The sequence below is a fragment of the Trachypithecus francoisi genome, unplaced genomic scaffold (genome assembly GCF_009764315.1).
Source record: "Trachypithecus francoisi isolate TF-2019V2 unplaced genomic scaffold, Tfra_2.0 Lachesis_group8, whole genome shotgun sequence".
Lineage (NCBI taxonomy): Eukaryota > Metazoa > Chordata > Mammalia > Primates > Cercopithecidae > Trachypithecus > Trachypithecus francoisi.
Genome location: NW_022681473.1, coordinates 54,709,794 through 54,730,014, shown reverse-complemented (window position 1 = coordinate 54,730,014; position 20,221 = coordinate 54,709,794). Strand labels below are relative to the sequence as shown.

The 20,221-nt window shown below is 40.6% G+C and overlaps 1 protein-coding gene across 1 annotated transcript; it reads right to left on the bottom strand.

Moving 5' to 3' along the window:
- Window positions 1-1,282: 1,282 nt before the first annotated feature.
- On the bottom strand, window positions 1,283-19,107 carry LYVE1 (lymphatic vessel endothelial hyaluronan receptor 1). The gene is made up of 6 exons (XM_033206543.1): window positions 17,076-19,107; window positions 12,816-12,987; window positions 12,553-12,692; window positions 4,630-4,932; window positions 3,951-4,029; window positions 1,283-3,425 (listed from the first exon to the last, which is right to left on the bottom strand). Exons 1-6 carry the CDS (start codon window positions 17,158-17,160, stop codon window positions 3,239-3,241), a joined length of 966 nt encoding a protein of 321 aa, XP_033062434.1. The 5' UTR covers window positions 17,161-19,107; the 3' UTR covers window positions 1,283-3,238.
- Between the last annotated feature and the right edge of the window lie 1,114 nt (window positions 19,108-20,221).

The following is a 20,221-nucleotide window of genomic DNA, read 5'->3' as shown; positions in this document are numbered from 1 at the left end:
TGTATTCTTCCAATTTCTCTTTGTTCAGTGGAGAATAAAGAAAATTTAAATAAAGAGGAGATTTCTAGACCAAGTGCTAACTTTAGTTATCTGTGACATTGGGCTTCATTTTATTTACTCTGTGAATGAAGGGTTTAGAGGAAATTATTCTGGATCCTTCTAAGTCTTACATTTTCTGACCCTATGAGCTGGCTCAGGTAGGTCTTTGTTGAGGTTGGTATCTACATCAATGAGGAGGCAGTTCTCAAAGTTCTTTAGTGGTTCTCTTTTTCTTCTTGTCATTGCCAACGGATTTAAGATAGATTCTGTGAAGTTGACACAGGAGTCCTAAATTGTTTTCCTTACTTCACCCCTGTTGTTTTTGGTAAGTGTCCAATTTCAAGCTTGCATATTGGAATAGTTTACATTTCTATATTGTCATTTGCAAGAGAAGCACTGTGGTGTAGGGAAAGGAGCATGGGCTTTGCAGTCACTCTGACCTTTACCATTTAACTAGACCTGTGACCGCAGAAAGTAATTTAACTTCTCTAAACATCCAGTTTTCTAATTAATAAAAATGGCAGTAATTATCCTCACCTCTCAGGGAAAGTGTAGAGATTAAATGGGGCAACATGAAAAATGACTATCAGTAGATGCTCCATAAATCAGCCATCCCTCCCCGCCTCCCTCCCTTCCTTCCTTCCTTCCTTCCTCCCTCTCCTTTCTTTCTGTCTTTCCTTCCTTCCTTCCTCCTTCTCCTTTCTTTCTGTCTTTCCTTCCTTCCTTTCTTCCTCCCTCCCTTCCTCTCCTCTCCCATCCCCTCCCTTCCCCTCCTCTCCCCTCCTCTCCCTTCCCCTCCCCTGCCCTCCTCTCCCCTCCCCTTTCCTTCCTTCCTTCCTTCCATAATGATGGAAGTTACATTTTTATCAGTATGTTTGCACATATTTGGGCTATCGAGTGATTCTATGTGGCTGGGTGGGGTTTTTCTTCTCCCCGCTTCCTCCTCCTGGATAGGGCACAAACCTGTTTAACAGGAGAAGATGGTAGCATTCTAATCTGTAGTAGATGCCCACAAGATGGGAGATGTGGTGTGGGAGATCTGTTTTTTTCAGCTAACACACAGAGGGAAGACCACTACTTAGGTGCTTTTCCTCTTTTCTTCACTCCCTGAGAACTGGACAAAGCTGATAAAGCTTAAGGATGGACAAACCAGTTTCAAACTCATAGACCTACAGGGCCAGGCAGGTGATATATATGAGGGACATGGGCTGGGTGTGAAAAAAAAGGCAACAGCATTACAAAGTTCATAGGAAAGGACACCTTTACTTTGGCATGAGTGTGCAATAGAGACTCATGAGGACTGTGCTGAAACAGAAAGAGCAGACCCCACTGAAAGGGGACAGCCACTACTCAGTATCAGATAATGATTGCTATGAGGGAGCATGGGTTCTTTACTTCCAGATCTTTCCATTTTTAGAGGGAACCTAGAAATGTAAACATGTGAAATCTCTTGATTTTTAATGCCTGGCAATGAAACCAAATTTTAAGATTATACTCCGTGGGCCAACTGAAAAAGATTATGCCAGTAGGTTGTGGCATCTGGGCTAAAGGAACCACGGAGCTGTGGGGGTCACTGGTGAGGGGAAGAAGATAATTAGCAGTCTAAGGGGGAGGGAAAGAGAAAACTAGAGAAGCAGGGCTATCAAAAGTAAGACAAGTGAGCCATCCTGAATCTTTAGCTCCCTGGTGAATTCTGAAATGGATGGAAATGTAGGGCCAGCATCTCGAGTAAAGGACTGTTTAATGTGTATGTACTTGGCCAACTCAAAATAAAATGTTTGGAGCATGAATAGCCCCATATGATACATGCTGTTTGGTTGACATATGCTTGTATTTTAACAACCAATGTTGTCCCTTTTATTTTTGCAAACAATATGGTATGATCTGGTCCTCACTTTAATTTTACATGAAAGGTATAATGCATCTATGTAAATAAGAGAGCAAAGAAGTTTTCTAAATGCTTTAATTTTTTGTCACAAATATTTCTGCCTCTCTCAGGCCCTCCTTGCTGGAAAATGGAGGGCTAGTGACACATTTGTTAATGGCACTTTTAAAATGTGCTTTGGTATATAGAGGTAACAATGTACTTCTTGGGTATGTTAATAATAAATTGAGGTTATAATGGTTGCCATATTAGAGAAAATGAATAAGATTAGCCTCAGCAAAAGTAAAAATTAGTTTGGAAGTAGATAAGCTAGGGATATCAAAACTGAAAAAAACAATAGCTTCCCAGATAGCATTCTACTATATGCAATTTTTTGATGAATAATATTCAATTACAGAGTGTAATACCTTGCACAGCACTTGACATATAGTAGCTATTCAGCAAATGTTTGTTGAATTTTATTACTTTTTTAAACAAATTACTGAGGAATTTTCCTCAGTAATCATTTCTGTAACTCAGATAAAAATAGAAATTTATAAAACTTTTATTTTCATTACTTATAAAAGTATATTTCCTAGAGAAAGTATGAGCAGTGGTAGAGACCAGAAAAAGTAAGTGTGTGTGTTCTAAACAGTGATTCCAACTCAGTGTGTTCAGAGAAGAACACTTTGACCCTGTCTGTGTTTACAGTCCCTGACGACAGTGTTCTGTCGGTTTCCTCAGCCTTGTTGTATTTCTTTCTTTATTTTGGCTTTACAGAGATTAGGTCTCAAGTTATGAGAATCTCCATGGCCTTCAGGACCTAAACTTTTCTGTCATTCTTTTGCTCTTACCGGGCTCAGAAGGACATGCCAGGTGGGATACGTGTTTCTCTTTCAGAGCTGAAGAAAGGGTCTGAGCTGTGGAATCAGTAGAGAAAGCCTTGGTCTCAGTGACTCCTTGGTTTTCAACCCACCTAGCCTCAGGCAGCCGGGAGGCCCTTTTACCGCTGGATACTGATGAGATGTTTTAGGTCCTTGCACTTTGCAAAACTCCTTTCTCCCAGTGGGATATTATTAGGACATAGCCAGGCTAGAAAGGCCGTGGGAAGCTTTGGAGGTAGGAGGATAGGATCCAGACAGGGTTGCAATAAAAAGTAGGGCATTCTCTTTGGTGCACTCCACAGTCCAACGGCAGTCCTGAGCTGATTCCAGTAAGGAACCAAGGGTGGACTTTCTTCTTTGGTTCTTTGGCCCTTTTGATTTCCTCAGCTGGGGCAGGGTGAGGATCGTGAAAGAAACCAGCCTCAGGTGTGTCTCCTCATTTCTGTCTCATCTAAACTTCAGCTTCCAGGCATCGCACGGTAGTTTTGCTTGGGCTCTTGGGCTCTTCTGGGTTTTTATCTGTTTTCTTTGATTCTTCATTAGGGTTGATATCATCGGTCTTCTCCTCCTTTACTACTTTGGTTTCAATCATTTCCTTCTGCTGATTCTTGTTTGTAAAAGGGAAGGCCTTCACATACCTTTAGGCATAAACATGAAATTAAAGTGAGAGACTGTGTAACACACATAATAATAGATAACACTTTTTTGGTCATGGTACATATTGGCACAGTACACTGGATACCTTTATTTCAGGGTGATGCTAGCACATGCATGCTCGAATACATTAACACATCACCACCTTAATGGATTCATTTAAATGGGACAATATGTTTGCAGGCCAGACTTTAGGCTGACCACATAATTTTTCCCACAAAAACAAAGAACCCAAAATCAAATAGAGCATATAAATTTTCCCCAGATGTCAATTTTTTTTATTTCTTGATTTTCAAAGGACACTCATTGACTGACGGCTGGATGACATGCATGTGCTGAAATAGAAAAGATTGGGCGGAAGGGAGAGAGATGAGATGAGGGAGAAATTTACAGTATAAGAGGACTGCTATCTCCATTTTGATCGGCAAAATGCCAATAGCGACCTTGAAAAAGCACAGGATAGAAACTTGACAAAGATTACAAGACTAGCAGTGCACCAGCAACCCTACCTTTTGACATAGCAAAATCCAAGACCAGCTGCAGCACCAAAAAAGAGGAGAGCAAGCACTAGCAGAGCCGTGGGGACACCTGCAAGGAACACAGACATGGCCTGTTGGTCCTTCACTTAAACATTGTGTGTAATGCTCATTGAATGATCCAGGTGATTGAGACAGTAGATAGTGCAGGAGAAAAACCTTCTCTGTAGCCCTTTATGATATTGGGCCCACACCAGCTTCTTTGCTTCATGCTTGTAGAAACATTGGCCTTGCCTCTCATACTCTGTCAATTCCATCAGTTGCAACATGACAGAGTTCATTTCTCCTCCATGGCCTTGAGACCTACTCTAGTCAACAAGCCTGCCTGAGAAAGAGATGACTAGAATAAAGTCATAGGCCTTTGGGGTATATATTTTAAAAAGAACTTCTACATAGGAACAGATAGTGATTTATTTTTAAAAGTCTTGAGTTTCCAACAGTGACATTCTTTTATACTTATACTTTTTCACGTAATCACTAAGGTTCTTTACCGCTCTCAGATTCTATGACTACGAAAGTTGAGTTTGTGTTAAGCTTTTATTAGTATTTGACAGGTCCTGAGTGCCTCATCTAGAGACAGGCAGGATTCTACGAACTGTCTGTTATACATGAACATACATACACATGTAACATAGACACAGAAACCATTTACCTCCAAACCCAGCAGCTTCATTCTTGAATGCTGCTTTATTTTCAACAAATGGTTCAGTTTCTGTAGACATGGTGCTAGTTTCCATAAAAACTTCTGTAATGCAAATCAATTTTTTTCTCCGTGGAATAGAAGTGGAAGCTGGAGCAGGAGTAGTAGTAGGGGCAGGTGTTGTAGAGTAAGGGGACGTCACCGAGTAGGTACTGTCACTGACAATAAATTCTGTTGTGTGTGTTGCAGTTTGAGTGTTGAATATGGGATCTTTGGTGGTGATAATTTCTGGAATGCATGAGTTAGTCCAAGTATCTGTCGGGAGAGAGAAACATGAAATAAAAGTATTGCAACAGCCTCCTAACTGTTCTTCTTGCCTCTAGTCTTACTACCTCCAAACCCCTTATACTGCAGTTGGAATGGTCTTTAAAAAGCACATCTAATCATATCACTTACATCCTTAGAAGCTTTAGTGGCTATCTCTGTTGTATGGCCTACAAGGCCTTCTGTGATTTGACCCCTGCTGACATGCCAGCCTCATCTGCTCTTTTTCTCTCATTGCCCCTGCCATACTGAAATTACTTGAAATTCCTTGATACGCTTTATCTTACATCCAAGCCTTGCACCACGATGCTTTATTCACCTTTATAACTCTTTGCCTCTCTTTAATTAGCTTACTCTGACTCATCCCTCAGGTCTCAGATTGACCCTCTGTTTTTCTCAGGCAGACTTGTTGACTTGATTGGGTCCCTAGGCATATGTTCTTGTACCTCCTTGTCACAGTTCTCATTACACTGTTCCCCATTGGACTGCAAGCTGGCTGGAAGCAGAAACCCCATCTGTCTTGGTCATCATGGTATGAGCACTGTGTGTGGTACACAGCACGGGCTCAATAACTATTTGATGAATAGGGAAGGAAGGAAAAGGAAAAAGAAGGAAAGTATAGATTGGAAGACCAAATATACACATGTGGTGTCACTTCAGGACAAAGATATGCTAAGACCTATTATTTTTGGGCTCATTAAAAAAAAAAAAGTGAACAAAAAGGGGCCAGGAGAAGGATAAGGGTTTGCTTTCCAATCTGTTGAATATGCTAGAGAGGAAACACTTGTTAAAGCATCTTAATCTGAGTTGACCATGGCAGTAAGTGTTTAAACAGGTATCTCATTGAACAATATTATCAAACCCTTGTTTACACAGGAGGGAACTGAAGTTTCAAGAAATTGAATAACTTGCCCAAAGTCACATAGCTAGTAAATGGTAGAGCCATACAATATATTATAATATAAATTTGCATATATTTTAAGTCCCTAATTATTTATGGCAGTGGGTAGCATCAGCTGAAATGTTTGCTATGAAGAAATCATTATTCTATTAAGTTGATTCATTTTTGAAAATTAAAATAAATACCAATCAAAATAATGATACTATTGACAAAACATTTTGACCACATGTGTACTGTTTTTATACTATTCATTTTACTTTGAAAAGACTTCCATTCAAATACATATAATCCTTGGCCTTATCTTCCCTGAACTGTTAACTACATTTCTCATTTTTAGCACATGCTAAGCCCTTCCCTCAGAAAATGAACATTTTTGAGTGTCAGGGGCAAAAAACATACTGAGCTCAATATAACATGTTGGAAACTGAAAATACAGAGAAAAATAAGACATCGCTCCCACATCCAGAATAACAGAGGATGCATTTTGATAAGGATAGGGGGAGATCACTAGGGAGTCAGAGGACATGGCATTTGGGCAGAGTATGGAGGATTAATGTGTTCATTCTACAAATGCTTATGGAGCACTTACTCTGTGCCAGGCATGGTTCTAGATGCTAGGGACATGGAGCAAACAAGACAAAGGGTCATTCATGCTATTGGAAGGATAGAGATAATAAAAAATAGTAATAAATAAGCCAGAAATTTCAGAGGATGATAAATGTTGAAAGGAAAATTAAGCAGGAGATGAATTAGACTGATGAGGTGGATAACAGAGGACAGAGGGTGATAAGAGAAGGTCTCTTGGGGAGGCGATATTTACACTGAGTCCTGAATGATGAAAAGAAGTCAGTCATTGAAGATCTGGGGCAGAAGCATTCAAAGGAAAGAGAACAGAAAGTTCAAGAGCCCATTTGATGAACAAGAAGGCCAGGATGGTTGAAACAGAGAAGCAGCACATCTAGTATAGAAGAGGGAATAGAATATCCCAGTCAATAGGAATAGCATGATCTGAGAATCCAGAAGTTTTAATGTGTAGTTATGTTAGAAAAATGACAATGAGCAAGTGTGACTGGAATGTAGGGTGTGTGTGTGTGTAAATGGAGATATGAAAGACTGCAAGCAAGAGATGAGACTGGGAAGATAGATTGGAGTCATAGACTATCAAGATTTATAATTGCTATGTTAAAGAATTTGGAATTTATTTTGTAGAAGAGGGAATTTTCAACTGAGTTTCACAAATCTTCCAAATTATATATAAAAGTCCTCATATATATCCACTTTTATGTACAAAATGCTCCACAATTTACATCATATTCTCTAATGGGAAGTTATCTGAGGCTATGGAGCAGAGCGGTAAAATAATTATCAATGGAAGTGTGTGGAGGATGAGATGCAGAGCAGAGAGGGTATAGTCCAGGAGCAAAGAAGGAGGTTATTGCAATTCCACCGAAATAGGAGAAGCAGAAGTTTCTGGACTTCTAAAACCTAGAGATCTTCTACGGAGAGGTGATTCCCACCTCTGGCTGCAGGTTAGAATCACCTGAGAAGCTTCTAAAAACTACTGATGTCCAGGACTCACCCCAGGCCTTGTATATTACTGATGTGTGGTCATTATCCTGGAAGGTGCTACACTGAAATAGCATGACTCAATACAGTTTAGCTCAAGATTTAAATCCTGGCTCTGCCCCTTATTGACCATGACCACAAAGAAGGTACACTCTAAGCATCAATTGCTGCTCCTGAAAGTAGAAATGATTCACAGGTTTCATTTTACTGAGGATCAATGAGATAGTAAATGTCTAGGGCCTGGTATAATGTCTGGGCGTAATGGTAAGATCTGCAAGAATTTGTTTCTTTGACCTCTCTGTTCATACATGTACCTGAGAAGGACACAGTATGAAGGAGTAAAAGCAATTGGTGGTCCCTAACCGATTAAGAGTACAGTGTATCTCACCTGGAAGTGAGATGCTCTCCTTCCCCTCCAAACTACAAATAATTTCTCTAGAATGTGCTGAGTGCTCTGTTAGATATTAAACACAGGGTGCAGTGGGAGCCCAAAGGGAGAGAGAGGGTTATGGAAAATGCATCTGGAGAAGATGGCACTTGATATGTGAATGAAGAGTAGGAGCTGGCCAGGTGTAGGAGCTGGCCAGATGAAGAGCAGGAGCTGGTCAGATGAAGAGGATGGGCATTGCGGCAGCAGGAACAGCACTACACAAGTGGTGTGTGTAAAGCATTAACAGCGCTTTGATCCCCAGACCTCACAGTAACAGCAATAAAAAAATTAAGTTAGGACTAGGAGTGGGGTTTGATCCCCTGTTCTCACAAGGATAGCAACAAGAAAGACAATTAGGATAAGGTTTAGTATGGGGGTCAGGGTTACTCCAATCCTCAAATCTCACAAGATAGCAATAAAAAGGAAATTACAAAAACAAAGAAAATTAAGGTAAGGTCAGGATTAGCATTAGGATCAGGGTTAGGGAACCCTAATTTTCACCAAGAAGTCAATGGACACACACACATGCACATGCACGTGTGCACACACACACACATTTTGAACATCTAGGTTTCTATCCTGATGATATATCGCCATAGATGTGAAACAACATATTTTCAAGGTTATATACCTTAGAATTACTTTGAATAGAAAAAGATTGGAAATAGCTCAAAAGTCCATTAATAGAGGACTGGTTGAATAAACTATGATACAGCCACCCAATGGAGTACTATGCAGTCATTAATAAAAGAGACAAGTCTGTATGAACCAATATGGAATAATTTCTAAGACTTGAGTGGGAACTGCTAGGTGCAAAGTGGTGTATATAGTATGCTAGTTTTTGTAAGAAAGGGCAACAAGACCACATACAAACACACTCCTTTATACACAAAGCAACACAGAGGGATAAACCAGAAATGAATGAAAATGGTAGGTGGAAACTGTGGAAGGCATGAGAATAAGACTTCTTTGAATACACTTTTTAAAAAGTGCATTTTGGACCATTGAACCATGTAAATATTTTAGTTATTCAAAAAATAAAAATAGGACAAAAGTCAAACCCTAAAATTGATTACTAAGAGAAGTGAATGAACCTCAGCTATTTCAAAATGATAATATAATTACACAGAGAAGCAAATTTTTAAAGTCACTCCTACACACAATTCACTGACTGTACATCCTTAGAGGAATATCTTCTAAGGACTAAAAGATAGGCAAAGAAGTCTTAATTTTACTCAGTAGGTTTATTATTCCTAATGTTGGTTTTGTAAGTTTGAAACTTGTAGGATAAGACAATATATTAATATTATTCATTGTGAATTAATATTTTCATTATAAGAGACACAAACATAAAACAAAGTAGACTAACAAAGAACTTGAATTGTTAAATTTGAGTTGGAACTATCAATATAAACTTATGTACATAAAATTGTCTATCTGTCCACCGCTAGGACTGAAAAGCAATGAAAACTCCAGGAGGAATGAGAACAACTTGTATCCAAATCTTGGTTTCTAATTAACATTTCCCTTTAAAAGGAACTAAGGCTCCTTGGAGAAATAAGTAGCTGATTCCATGCCCGAGATACAGAAAGTATGAAGTGAGCCTGGGACATGGTATTGTGCAGGGAAACCAGGAATTACCTAAAAGCAAATGGGATAAAGGATACACAAATCAACTAGAAGGGGCTCCCACTTGCCAGATTCAGGACAATTTGAGCATCCAAACAAACAAAAGAATAATAATTGTAAAATGGATTATAAGACATTGAACATATTGAATAAGTAAAATGCATGTGCCTATGATAGTGTAAGAGGGAGAAAAAAAGGGTGTGTGTGTGCATCTGTGTAGGTGTGTGTGTTTGAGAGAGAGAGAGACAGAGAGAGAAAGATTCTTCATCAAAGATGTCAACTAATAAATGTAAAAGGAAGGATAGATTTAGAAAAATCGCCATTTTCAGTCCCCCATATAATAACTGATTCCAAGAAGGATCATCAATGACTGCTTAAATGTCTAGATAAAAAGTAGTTGAAGATCAAGATATTTGCATGGTGTCAAAATATCACATTGTAGATCACCCACTAATTGCAAAGGGAAAGATATAGTGTTACAGTTTCATAAGCGAGATAGGGCAGTTGCCACTTTAATCAAACAATCAAAGTTAGCATAATTAGTAGTGGGAAATACTGACATTAAGTGTCTTTTGTTGTGATGTGATCCAAAATACATAATATCATCTATGAAGTACTTTTGCCAAAAATATTGAATATGAGCCTAATCAAGCCTCTAGACTTAACTTTCAGCATAAGAAATACACAGAAAATGTGGCACATACACACCATGGAATACTATGCGGCCATGAAAAAGAATGAGTTCATGTCCTTTGCAGGGACATGGATGAAGCTGGAAACCATCATTCTCAGCAAACTAACACAGGAACAGAAAACCAAACATCACATATTCTCACTCATAAGTGGGAGTTGAACAATGAGAACATATGGGCACAGAAAGGGGAACATCAGACACTGGGGCCTGTTGGGGGGTAGGGGGGCTAGCGAAGGGATAGCATTAGAAGAAATACCTAATGTAGGTGATGGGTTGATAGGTGCGGCAAATCACCATGGCGCATGTATACCCATGTAACAAACTTGCACGTTCTGCACATGTATCCCAGAACTTAAAGTATAATAAAAATAAAATTATAAAATAAAATTATCTCTGGAAAAAAAAAAGAAATACATGGGATAGGAGTACAAGTTAAACGAAACCATGAGGTAATAGACAAATCCAAGTCCTCTTTCTCTGGCTCTTCTCTGTTTAGTCAGAGAGCTGGGTATCATCACATTGCGGGCTGGCAGGAAGGCAGTTAAAAAGCAAAGCCATTTGACAGGCATGGGCTGGCTATGAGGTATGCAGGCATGTAGCTTACCAATTCCCCAGCCAGTGATGATAGACCAAAGAGGCAGAGAAGGGAAGGAGGATGGCAAATACAATGTTAGGAGAAGCCCTATGTTCCAGTCTTGATTCTGCCACTAACTGACTGTAGGACCTTGAACAAGCTAAATCCCTGTTCTGAATTGTTGTTGTTTCATCCATGAAGTGAAGGAACTGGTCAAAGTTTCTCCATGGGCCTTTTCTGTGCCAAAGCCCTCTGGATCAGGGAACTACTTGGATCCTATATTGCCTTTCTGGGACAGCTTTTGCTAATATTGGCTGGTGCACATTTATCTCTGGGATCTTAGAGAATGATTTTGAAATCTATCCTGCGTATGACCTCTCAGCCACCTAACCTTCAGAAGGTCAGATAGATAAGTATGTGTGAAGAGTAATAATCAGACAGGGGTCCTTATGACAAACTGAGAACAAGTGAGTATTTAGCAAAAGAAAAACTTTCTGAGAAGTATCTAGGTGAAGCACTTGGGCTAAGGCAGCCAAGGTCTTCAAGCAAGATTAGTGGATGACTTCATGACCACGAACAAATCAGTGCTACCCTCCAGGTGTCAATCTCTTCCTTCATAAAGCAGAGACTGGGTCTGGTTCTTAAAATTATAAAGGAATGTTGAACAGTGGAAAGAGTGTGGTTTGAGTTAGACCTGAGTCTGAACCTTTACAGTAATGAGACCTTAGACAAATGCGCTTAAATCCTTTGAACTTGGTTTCTTTTTTTTTCTTTTCTTTTTTCTTTTCTCTTTTTTTTGAGACAGAGTCTCACTCTGTCGCCCAGGCTGGAGTGCAGTGGCTTGATCCCAGCTCACTGCAAGCTCTGCCTCCCGGGTTCACGCCATTCCCCTGCCTCAGTCTCCCGAGTAGCTGGGACTACAGGCACCCACCATCACGCCCGGCTAATTTTTTGTATTTTTAGTAGAGATGGGGTTTCACTGTGTTAACCAGGATGGTCTCAATCTCCTGACCTCGTGATCCACCCGTCTTGGCCTCCCGAAGTGCTGGGATTACAGGCGTGAGCCACTGTGTCTGGCCTGAACTCGGTTTCTTTATCTGCAAAATGGGGATGATAAAGCATACCTCACAGGGAAGTTGTCAAGGTTCAGTGAGATATCCTAGTACAGTAAGCCCTATGGATCTATAGGTTCCATGTAGGCGGAATCAACCAACCTTGGATTGAAAATATTTGGAAAAAAAAAAAAAAAGAACAATACAACGATAAAAAAGCAAATAATAACAGTACAATGACTATATCGCATCCACATTGTATTAGGTATTATAAGTAGCTTAGAGATGATTTAAAGTGTACAGGAGGAGACGTGTAGGTTATATGCAAATACAACCCCACTTTATATCAGGGACTTGGGCATCTGCGGATTTTTGTATATGATGGGGTGCCGGAACCAATCCGCCACTGACATTGAGGGACGACTGTGCATTGCTTTGTCCATAATGGATGCATTACATAACATCTGTACCTTTGTTTCCTTCCCTTCTGCCTGCTTATCTTATAGGATGCAGGGATGGCGGCAGTGGTAATTGAGCCTCCTGAATGTCTTCTCCTGTGTTGCCATTCAGTCACATTTGTTCTAACTTTTTCCTCTGAGGGGCATATTGCCACCCCTAGCCTGGCCAGAGAGACAGTTCTGGGAGAAACAGATGACCGTGGCTGTGATTGTTTCTGCTGCTGCTCAGGGTTACTCTTCCCAGACAGGTCTCAGGTTGAGAGATACCCAGAGAATGCCACATGGAAAGGCTGCAGATCAGACTCACCAGATGAGTTGTAACAATAGGCTGCAAACTGTCGGTTCATTGCAACTTTCCAAATCAGGACACTCACCCCATTTTTCCCACACTTGGGGTTTGGGCTAATCCTAGAGATGACCACGAATCCATCTCCAACCCAGCCATAGCTGTAAAAGAATACACACTAGTTGAACAGAAAAATGATTAGAAGGCATCATCTCTATTGCTGAACAAGAACACAGAGCTAAAAAAGAACTCCAGCAGTGACAGTGAAACCAGCTGTTTCTCACCTGCAAGTCTCGAAGCTAGCCTTCCAGGCTGTTTCAACTTGGTCTTTGCTGGCCAGAGTTAGTCCCAGCAGCCTACAGGCCTCCTTAGCGTCTGTGAAATTCAGCTGCGGGTTTGCTTTTTTGCTCACAAGGGTGATCCCCATAATTCTGCATGACACCTGGATGGAAAGCTCTGCAAAGGAATCACATAAGTCCTCAGTTTGCTGCTGTCCTTGTTTCCAGCCCTTAGGCTCTCCTTCCTAGCAGAGCATATTGTCTTGATGCAGCAGGGAGGTCTATCTGGCTGGGACTGGGGTTTAGAATAACAGGACATAGACCAGGCATTTTCCACAAGGACCATCTGCTGGGCTAGATGGATGCTTGTTCTTGTCCAAGCTGTAAATGTCACCTGATCAAAGTCTAACCCATCCCACTGCATTAAGATGCCTTGCCTTGCTCACCACATGGGGGCTTTGGCAGTAGCCAAAGTTGTTGGGGTGCAGTCTAAGGGATGAAGTTACTGCAAACCTTTCTGGAGTCTATAAAATGAAGCATCTGAGACTTTGAGAAAGACAGAATTCAGGGCTCTAGTTAATAGAGTAGTTAGAAATACTCCAAACCAATGTGGTTTGGGGACACTACTATTTGTGAGATGGGCTGAAAATGTCACACTTGTTTTAAAAGAATGTGAGTGCTCTCAGTTCCAGGTCTTTTGGCCATTGGGGGGCAGGCTTACTCAGAAGTTCCTGGAGGAGCTGGCAGTAAACCTTGAATGGCACAAAAACTAAATAAAGAAAGCAGAATTTTAGAGTCAGACTTGGGCTTAGATCTAGCATATGTCACTTGCTAGCTCTGTGACCTTAGCCCAGATACTTCATCTCTTTAATCTTCAGCTCTTTGAGACTCCTTATTTATAAATCAAGAGAGTCACAGTGTCTACTGAACAGGATAGTGAAAGTTACATGAGTAAATTCTAATACAAATGTTTAGCATAGTGCCTGCCACATGGTAGGTGCTTAATAAATCACACATAACATTATCATTGTCTTTAAAGCATTTTCGTTTTGGTCTGCTAATGATTGATTACCCCGCAGAAGCTGAGGCTGTTGAATAGGTAAGATATGAATAATATTTCTACTCAAAATCTAATGGATTTGGGAATTCTTTTGAACCCTTTTCTCTGGGTTCTGGGATGTATAGACCTATATGTAATTGCCAAGCTGTATTGTATTCAAGTACGTTATTCCTACTGGGCTTCATCCATGAACATTCATAAAAGGGCATTTAAATCTCTCAAATAATTGCTTGTATACAGCTCTGTGTATTGGATGCTCAAATGCTTTGACCACTTTCTAGGTTGATATCTAATGGAAGTTTCTTTTTGAAAACATGAAAGGAGCATTTCTAAGTCCTCCATGTGAACCTTGCTGTGGTGGCAGATTAGGAGCACACACTCAATTATGCCTGATTCTAAAACCCCAGTTCCTTTTTTTTCCTTCTTCTTTCCCAAGAGATGGATCTTGCTGTGTTGCCCAGGCTGGTCGTAAATTTCTGGGGTCAAGCGATCCTCCCGCCTCAGCCTCCCTGAGTAGCTGGAACTACAGTGTGCACCAGTACAGCCAAGCAAGAACCCCAGTTCTTTTTTCTTTTTTTTTTTTTTTTTTGAGACAGAGTTTTGCTCTTGTTGTCTAGAGTGCAATGGCATGATCTTGGCTCACCGTAACCTCCACCTCCTGGGTTCAAGCGATTCTCCTGCCTCAGCCTCCCGAGTAGCTGGGATTACAGGCATGTGACACCACACCCAGCTAATTTTGTATTTTTAGTAGAGACAGGGTTTTCTCCCTGTTGGTCAGGCTGGTCTTGAACTCCTGACCTCAGGTGATCCGCCCGTCTCGGCCTCCCAAAGTGCTGGAATTACAAGCGTGAGCCTCTGTGCCTGACCCTTTTTTTTCTTTTTTTGAAACAAAGTCTCATCCTGTCACCCAGGCTGGAGTGCAGTGGCATGATCTTGGCTCACTGCAACCTCTGCCCCCTGGGTCCAAGCAACTCTTGTGCCTCAGCCTCCTGAGTAGCTGGGACTACAGATGCGAGACACCACGCTCAGCTAATTTTTGTATTTTAGTAGAGATGGGGTTTCACCACGTTGGCCAGGCTGGTCTCAAACTCCTGACCTCAGGTGATCCACCCACCTCGGCCTCCCAAAGTGCTCAGATTATAGGCCCAACCCAGCCCCCAGTTCTTAACTATGACACTGTTTTACCTTTCACCGTGCTATAAGGAAATGAACACACACACACACACACACACCACACACACACACACCTAGGCTGAGCTCCCTGAACACATCATTTACCCTGAAATTTGGCTCTTTTAGCTCATGAGCTTGCTATTGCTCAGGTCTCTTATAGCTATTTCTTTGGGAATGGATTGCAGAGGTTTATTTGTCACATTATCAGGTGGTCTTACTATCCTCTCATCATATGTCATTTGTACTCTAAATACTATTATTTAGAGCAGTGATAGACTTATTCTAGGTGAATAGACTTAGCTTTGAATATTTTTTTCTCTTGTTAACTGTGTGTTGGGACATCAAGTCAGCATTCTCATCTGAAAATGGGGATGGATATATCTTCATGTGATTTTTATCAGAATTAAATTAGATAACTTGTACCTAGCAGAGGCGGGGCCCAGTAGGAAGTCAACAACATTAGTCATTTTATGCTTTCCTATTTCATTTAGGGATCAAAAGAGGCAGTTGGAATCTAAGGGGGACTCCAGTAACTCCTCCCTTAAGATTTCTCAGGAAACAGCAAACATAGTAGAAATAGTGTATGCTTAGGAGTTAGATATAAGGATGTGGAATCAGATAATAGTATATGCTTAGGAATCAGATAGGGCTGAATTGAAACCCATTATTTATTATGTACTGCCTGCATGACATTGGGCGAGTCACTTCACCTATAAACTGTCTTCTTGAAAGGATTAAATGAAATTGTATATACACACCTAGCTCTGGATCGCTATATAATTGGCCCTCAAAAATAGTTCCCACCCCCATTCACTTACCTTCATCAGCTACTTTATTCTGCAATCATGGTTATGATGACTTTTGGTTGTTGCCAAAAACGTAATTTCCTTAGGAATTTTTTTTCCCTTGCTGAGTGTAGTCCAGAGTGTGATGGAGTCATTTTCAAAAAACAGTGTCCAATAGTTTGAATAATGGCAGCATTGTGGGGAAAAATAGTCTCCCCAGAGCATTTAAAAGAAGACCAAACTTATTTGAAAGTAACAGTATTTAAAAAAAGCTAATCATATAACTCTGACCTCCCTTATAAAATGTAATGCAACAATACATAAATCAACTCTGGATGTCTGTTTCTAGCGTATTTTATATCTCAGGTCATCTTCCAGCTTAGGAACACACATTTTCCTATTAAAGTGCTCAGATTTTCATTTGCCCAGAGCTGCAATGAGTGATTTGTGGTTACAATTTTTTGCCTACAGTGCAAAATGAGGTTTCCATTTAGGCATCTCAAAAGCCCAGCAATCACTTTAAGTCATTCCTTTAGTAGACAGCCGATGGCTTAATTTTCAAACTTACATTTTTACAGATTTTTTTCCTGTTAACTTGCTATTTACTGAATATTTTTTTGAAAACATTGCACTTCATTCATGGTATGATAAAATTAAAATTAAAATAATTATGCTAACACTCCCAAAAACATAAAAATAGGCCAATTTTAGTGAAAGTTACCCATTATTCCCAAGCTTAGTGATTGCTTTACATTTTTTACAATCATGGTTTGCTTCTTCAATGAAATACTTTAAAAAAATTATTACTTCTGGATGTAGTGGCTCCTGCCTGTAATCCTAGTACTTTGGTAGGCTGAGGCGGGAAGATCACTTGAAGTCAGGAGTTCAAGACCAGCCTGGGCAACAAAGTGAGATCCCGTTGCTACAAAAAATTTAAACACCACCCATACAAAAAAGAGTAAAAATCAAATGGTTTCTCTTCAATGTTTTATTTCAAAATGTCCTCATTAAAAATATTCCATAACCAAAAGTAAAAGTCAAGATGATACAAAGGTAAATGTCAATCATTTTGGTGAAGCTGATAATATGGTAAAATATTTTTGCCAGAGCAATACCACCAATTAGACCTGCTGTTGACATTGAGGGTCACCTTCATTCCCAGAAATCCACAGTCAACAGCTTAGGAGGCTTAGGACAATTTGCAAGATCTTGCCTTGCTTCAGTTTGGAAATCTGGTAAGAAACCTACCTTCTGCATGCAAAGAGCCTTGGACCAGGAGCCTCGTGGTCCAGATGGAAGCGAGAAGCAACACCAGGGTGAAGCACCTGGCCATCGTGCCTACCCCTTCAGAGCCAGGGAAACACCTCAGATGGCCACTGGTGGTATGAGAGGCAGATGCTCAATCACTAGTCCGGATGGAGAGTTCTGGAACTATGCTGAGGCTCACACTCACTGCTCCACTTCATAACCGAGACATCCGGATTTCCCTGCTTTCAAGCTTCTGACTTGTCAAGGTCACTGGGGGAAATGAGTGACGTCCCTTGAACGCCCAGGCTGTACTTTGTGGATGGTCTTCTGGAAAATTTAGCTAATGCTGACTCAGAAAACACACAAATGAGGAAGGCAGATAGCACAGTGTGAACTGCTAAAGGTTCTCCCAATTCCCATATTCCCTGCCGTTCCTCCTCCCCCAGCAGCTCAGTTCTCACACCATTCACTGTTACTGCCTGTGGAGTCCATCATTTATGTACTCCTAGAAACATCTCTGTCCCTAAAGGAGACTGAGCATAGGTTGTGCCTCTTTTCCTCCGACAATTAGTGATTTTTCCACCCAGCTGTTCAGCCTTGTGATCTGCAGGGTATGATGCTGAAGCTCATGAAAGTAAATGTCCATTGAAATACTGAGTCTAGAACCTTCTGCCTTCCTTTGAGTCTCCTTTTACACATCTGAAATCTCTACATCACTACAGGTGATTCCTTTTTCAAAGAAACCAGGCACATATAAACATTCACATTTACATAACACAACTAGGAGGGCAATTTACAAAATTAAACGTCTTACACTTTCCCCAAGGATTTTTAACTTTACGATAGTAACCACCGCAGGGTTGCTTTATAAAATAACTTTCTCTTAATAACTCCTTTAATATACTGGTAGGCCAGAATTCAAGTCAGACTCCACCTTTCTTGTTCGATGAACATGAGGTTTATCTGTGCTGTGTACTAGCAGAGTGTACTCTATGTTTTTCCAGCCGGATTTTCAGTGGTTTGTGCTTCATGGTAATTATGGAGTTCTGGCTTGTAAGAAATATCTTGGGCAAAGGTTTATGAGATTTTCCCAAAATGAATGTCTTTTATAGAAAAAGTATATGGATAATGAATTCTTTTTTTTATAAGTGGTACTGGTGATAAAGTTAGATATTTTTGTGAAAAATATCAATAAAAAAAAGAATCTGCTCTAAACAAATGCAGGGAACTTCTAAGAGACGAGGGAAACAGCCCTTACACATCTCCAATACAGACCTCATGACCTGGCTGAGCACAAGCTCCAGCTTCCCAGAGACATGCACGAGTCTATCATCACAGTACCAGGGAGGCAGACAGGCAGAGTCCTGGCCTCTTCATGATTATTCTTAAAACCTAACACCATGCCCGAAAGAGAGCTAGCTTTCTAGCATTTGTTCACTTATTACAATAAGAACGAAGGAAGACAGGAAGGGGAAGAATGAATCATGGAAGGCAAGGCTTTGTGTCAAGGAGGAGAATGAGAGCCACAGCGATCACCAGCCATAGAATTTCTGGAATACCAACGAAGAGGCCTGAGAAAGGCCGCTGTGCCAGCTTTCTATTGCTGTCCAAAAAATTACGATAGACTTAGTGGCTTAAACAGTACTTATTTATCATTTCACAGCTTCTATATATCAGAGGTCTGAGTGGGTTCAATTGGGTCTTCTGCTTTGGGTCTCAAGAAACTGACATTAAGGTGCTAGGTGGGCTGGGCTCTTACTTGGAGGCTCTGGGGAAGAATCCACTTCCAAGCGCATTCAGGTTGTTGGCAGAATTCATTTCTTTGAGGTTGTGGGAATGAGGTCCCTGTTTCCTTGCAGGGTGTCGGCCGGGGACCATTCTCTTCTCCCAGAGCCCTTCCATTTTCAAAGCACCAATGACGCACTGAGTCCTTCTCATACTTCTAGTCTCTCTTTCACTTCTACAGTTAGCCAGAGAAAGCTCTCTGCTCTTTTAAGAGACAGGGTCTTGCTCTGTTGGCTGGAGTGCAGTGGTGCCATCGTGGTTCACTGCAGCATCTACCTCCTGGGCTCAAGCAGAGTTCTCTGCTTTTAAGGACTTACCGGCCCACCTGGATAACCTCCCTATCTGAAGGTCAACTGTACCATCTAATGTAACACAAGAGTGATAGCTCCCATTCAAAGGCTCCAGGGACTGGGGTGGGACATTTTTGGAGGGCCATTCTAGAAATTCCACCTTCCACAGTCACTTAACCTTGATTTGATTCTGATCTGCTTTCTGAGAGAAACTCCCAAATCCACTGTTTTCCTCAGCCCTTTGCATCCCTCTGGGAGATTAATTTGTATATAATCTTCCTTGTCCACATTTGAAGTGGATATTAGGGAGTATGGCCTCCTTGGGAATAGCACAGCCTTTGCAGTCTGCTTCCTGCTGGCATAAGCTAAGATCCCAAAAGTCTTAATTTTTTTAAAATTTTATTTTTAATCAATACATAATTATACACATGTACATTTTGATGTTTCCATACAAACAAGATGTAGTGATCAGATCAGGCTAATTAGCATATTCATCATCTCATTTATCCTTTGTGTTCGGGGTGTTCAATATCTTCTCTTCCAGCTATTTGAAAATGTTATCATTATCTACAGTCATCCTATAGTGTCATAAAACACAACTTGTTCCTCCTAAATATAATTTTATGTACTTTAGCAAATCTGTCTTTTCCTTTTCTCTTCCCTTTCCAGCTACTAGTATCCTCCATTCTGTTTTTTTACTTCCATGAGGTCTTTTGTTAGCTTCCATGAATTAGAACATGTGGTGTTAACTTTCTGTTCATGGCTTATTTTACTTCACATAATGGCCTCCATTTCCATCTATGTTGCTGTGAATGTCAGGATTTTATTTTTTACAGCTGAATACTATTCCATTGTGTATGTACACCATGTTTTCTTTATCTGTTGCTGGACACATGTTAATACCACATCTTGGCGATTGTGAATAGTGCTGCAATAAACATGAGGGTGCAGGTATCTCTTTGGTATATTTTCTTTCCTCCCAAAAGCTGTTTCCTCACTTGAACAATCAAAGGGGATTTTAGTCCTGACTTGTGTTGCTTTGTAAATGTCCTCACAGAGTTAGATTTGTGC